A 4,261-nucleotide genomic window follows, 5' to 3' on the forward strand; every position below is an offset into this window, starting at 1 on the left:
CCTGGTCTTTCTTAGCCATCCTTATCTGGTTATATCTCGAGAAAGTGTCCATGAACGTCAATAATTGTGCCTGACTGTAGAGTCCACAAGCTGGTCTATTCTCGGTAGAGGGAAGCTGTCCTTTGGGCACGCCTTGTTCAGGTCTGTGAAGTCTACACATATCCTTCATTTTCCACTTGCTTTCTTCACTAGGATGACGTTTGCGAGCCATTCAGGATAGTACACTTCCCGGATGAACCCTGCCGCCAATAGTTTGGTAACTTCATCTGTAATTGCCTAATCTCGTTCTGGGTCGAAGACTCTTCGCCTTTGCTGGACAGGTTTCCGCTCCGGATCCACATTCAACTTATGTTGGATGACTTCTGGAGCTATGCCTGGCATGTCCTCGTGGCTCCATGCGAAGACATCTATATTCTCTTTAAGGAATTGAATAAGTCTTGTTCTCATCTCAGGGCTTAGCGTCGTCCCTATCTTTATCGTCTTGGTCACTTCTCCTTCAGCTAGTTCCACTGTTTCCAGGGCTTCCATTTTGTCTTCGTCCTTTTCTTCGATTGTCCATATGTGGTTCTCCTTTGCAGACAGGACGACTTGATAACACTCTCTGGCCAGGACTTGATCTCCTTTTACTTCGTCGACACCATTATCTGTTGGGAATTTCACCTTCAAACAGTAGGTGGACGTGGCCACTTTCCATTTGTTGAGCGTGGGCCTGCCAATGATGACATTGTAGGATGAAGGGCAGTTCATCACTAGGAAGTCTAATTGACGGGTCAACTGCATCGGGTAGGCCCCCACCGTCACTGTCAACGACACTATGCCCTTGGGGTATACCCTGTCTTTGCTGAAGCTAATAAGGGGAGAGTCAAATGGGCACAGTCTCTTTGGATCTAGCCTCAGTTGTTGGAAGGCAGGGAGGTAGATGATGTCTGCGGAGCTACCGTTGTCCACGAGGATCCTCTTGGTATTGTATCCCTCTATATTTAGCATTATGACCAAAGGATCATTGTGGGGCTGCTTCACTCCCCTGGCGTCTCCTTCATTGAAGGACATGTCCCGGTTTGTCCGTCGTTGCTTAGACGGAGGTATAGTGTGGACACTATTTACTTGCCTCTGGTATGCTTTCTTGAGGGATTTAAATGATCCTCCTGAGAATGGCCCTCCTGTAATCGTCTTTATCTCTCCGATCATATCCTGTGGAGGTTGGGACGGGCGGTCGTCATCCTGGGAAGAAGACCCATGTTGGTTCTTATTACCGTCCCTGAACTTACTATATTCTCCCTTCTTCACATATTTCTGTAGTTTGCCTTTCCATATCAACTTCTCTATCTGCTTCTTTAGGTCTCTACAATCTTTCGTGTTGTGGCCGTGATCTTTGTGGAATTGGCAGTACTTGTTCTTGTCACGGACATTGGGGGATGAGTGCAATGGTCTTTGCCATTTGAGATAATGCTTGTCCTTGACCTGCGTTAAAATTTTGTCAACAGACATAACCAAAGGAGTAAATCTTACAGTCCGAGGACCTTTATCATCTTTCCTCCTATTCCCGTCATTGTTCCGACGATCTGGGCGCTCTCTCTTTTGACCCCTACGCTCGTCTTCTTTCTTTGCCTTGTCTCCTGGCTTCTCTACATCCTTTATGGTTGCTAAAGCATCTTCAGCATTCATGTACTTCTGTGCCTTCAGGAGCATTTCTGCCATCGTCTTTGGAGGATTCTTTGCGAGGGAGGCCACGAGATCTCTGGATCTCAGTCCCGCTTTGAAGGTCGTCAGCTACACCTTATCATCAGCTTCGTCCACCTCCAGAGTCTCCCGGGTGAAGCATTTTACGTACGACCTCAGAATTTCCTTCTTTCCCTGTCTAATGGTGAGTAAGTGGTATGCCGGCCTCTTTGGATGTTGCCCTCCTATGAAATGACGCAAGAAGGCATTGCTCAACTGTTCGAAGTTGTCTACGGATGAAGTTGGCAACTTTGTGAACCATTCCCTTGCAGCTCCTTTGAGAGTGGTGGGAAAGGAACAACACAATATCTCGTCAAGTGGCTGTTGAAGACCTAGAGTCGTCTTGAAGGTATTAAGGTGATCCTGAGGGTCTCTGAGTCTGTCGAACGTCTCAAGTTGACGTAAGCGAAACTTTGACGGTAAAGGGCATTCAAGTACCGCCGTGGTGAAAGGCGAATCCGTGGCCCTTACCATTCTGTCTACACTTTGATCCGTCTTCTCCTTAATGGCAATCCTCAGTTTGTCCATCTCCTTCCTAATTTCTCGAAGGAGATCTGAATTCTGCTTGTCCGGAGTAGTTGGCCCTTGATGGGTACTCCTCCTGTGGCTATCCCTTTCTCCCTCCAGGTTATCTTTGGACTGGTTCTCTTCCTGTTGAGCCTGTTGGACTTGCTGGAGTCGTAGCTTCATTTCCTGGTTTTGCTTGGTGAGTTCTTCAATGGTGGCCGCAAGAGCTTGAACTTGCTGGGCCAAGGCTGCAGGATTGGGTTCCATCTGAATGTAGAGGGTTGATGGAAACTATGTTCTCAAATATGAATCTGAAAATGTTGTCCCCACAGACAGCGCCAAATTGATGAAGCGTGAATTTGTTAGTCGAGATGGGCAGATGGAACCTTCGGTCAGCGCGAATGTATCCTCTAAGATGGTCACCGGTGTGGTGCCTGCTACAATGCCTCTTAGTAACACCTCCCGCCCAATAATGGGGCTTTTAATAGGCTCCCAACGGTCTGCTTGGCTGGTTTCGTAACTGCCCAAGTCACTGGCTGGCTATATTGAATGATTTTCCTGTCCTCGTCAGTGATGACTAGTTTCTTCGTCATTCAGGATGACCTCTTCATGAGTGTTGACTTCGTCTAGGGGACGTAATCTCGTCACTCCGATACCAATATCCTGTAAAAAAAATAAGCAACATTACAGTAAGTACATTTTGATATCACACTACATATTCCTTGATTCCTTGACTCATCTATTAATAAATAGTCTCATCCCTCTCTAAAAAAAAAAAAATATAAAAAAAAAATAGTCTCATTGTTTCCTAGAAGCAAAATACTATGCCAAATTGTGCACGTACATGTTGTTCGATCGTCAAGAAAATTGTCTAATGTTTTTTTTTTTTTTTTTTTTTTTTTTTTTTTTTTTTTTCTCTAAAACAAAATCGATTACCAACAAACTATTCCCATAATTATTAGAATCTAAATAAGTATTGTAAAATTAAAAACCTAGGAGAAAGCACAAAAACAAGCGCAACCAAGAAAACAACAAATCGATGGTCAAAATTATTATGAAAAGAACAAAAACACGAAATTTATAGTAGGTGGTTTTATTTTAATTAACAAATTTTTGGGATTTATAAGTAAACAATGAAGATTAAACTGTTGTCTTTGGAAAATAATAGAACAAAATTTAAAATTATGCATACCTTCTGAGATTCTCTATGGAGGACACAGTGGTTGAGCGCCGTCCCTTGGTTTCGCTTGATAGAGTTTGTGTTTTTACTTTTTTTTTTTGGTTCATGAGCACTTGTAGATTTGGTCTATATATAAACGAATGTTTTGGAGGTTCAACGTCACTTGGACTCGGAAATCAATATATATACTAGTTGCTAACCCGTACGATGCATGAAATAGTTAGCAAATGTTAAATAAATAAACATATATTTACTTTTTTCAATGCTACAATTAGTTAAAACCGAATGATAATCAAATCACTACTTGATAAAAGGAGGTAAAGAGATAATTAGAAATTGTGAGGGATTTCACAATTCGCTCCAATACCAATGGGCTTGGTCTGTGATCGAATGCTATAAAAGATTTGTGCCCCCTCATCCTTCACCAATTGGTCATTGGATGGATCGGTAAGGCACACGGTTCAACAAGTGGTATTAGAGCCCGATCATAGGTTCGAGTAGTTGGAGTCGCATTGTGAGGGAGGGATTGTGAGGGATTTCACAAATCTCTCCAATACCAATGGGCTTGGTCTGCGATTGAATGCTATAAAAGATTTGTGCCCCCTCATCCTTCACCAATTGGTCGTTGGATGGAACGGTAAGGCACACGGTCCGACACAAATAAAGACAAAGTTAGTTATTCAAAAATAAATTATAAACAATAGCAAAAAGAAATACAATCAAATTAAAGAATTAAAATAATACAAAAACAAATTGGACAGAGAGAGAGAGGACTTGTTAAACGAAATTAGATATCTATGGGCTAAAACTTTATTTAGGAATGCATAATCCAATCTATTCCAAACTTATTGTGAC

The 4,261-nt window shown here is 42.5% G+C and overlaps 1 protein-coding gene across 1 annotated transcript; it reads right to left on the minus strand.

The window, feature by feature from the left end:
• Positions 1-276: 276 nt before the first annotated feature.
• Positions 277-1,698, minus strand: LOC126721622 (uncharacterized). The gene has a single exon (XM_050424672.1). It carries the CDS (start codon positions 1,696-1,698, stop codon positions 277-279), a length of 1,422 nt encoding a protein of 473 aa, XP_050280629.1.
• Positions 1,699-4,261: the final 2,563 nt, after the last annotated feature.

Source organism: Quercus robur, chromosome 4 (assembly GCF_932294415.1).
Source record: "Quercus robur chromosome 4, dhQueRobu3.1, whole genome shotgun sequence".
NCBI lineage: Eukaryota > Viridiplantae > Streptophyta > Magnoliopsida > Fagales > Fagaceae > Quercus > Quercus robur.

What these genes read in the sequence shown, in the direction of transcription:
- LOC126721622 (XM_050424672.1), bottom strand. Translation starts at nt 1,698, where the DNA reads ATGGCAGAAATGCTCCTGAAGGCACAGAAGTACATGAATGCTGAAGAT.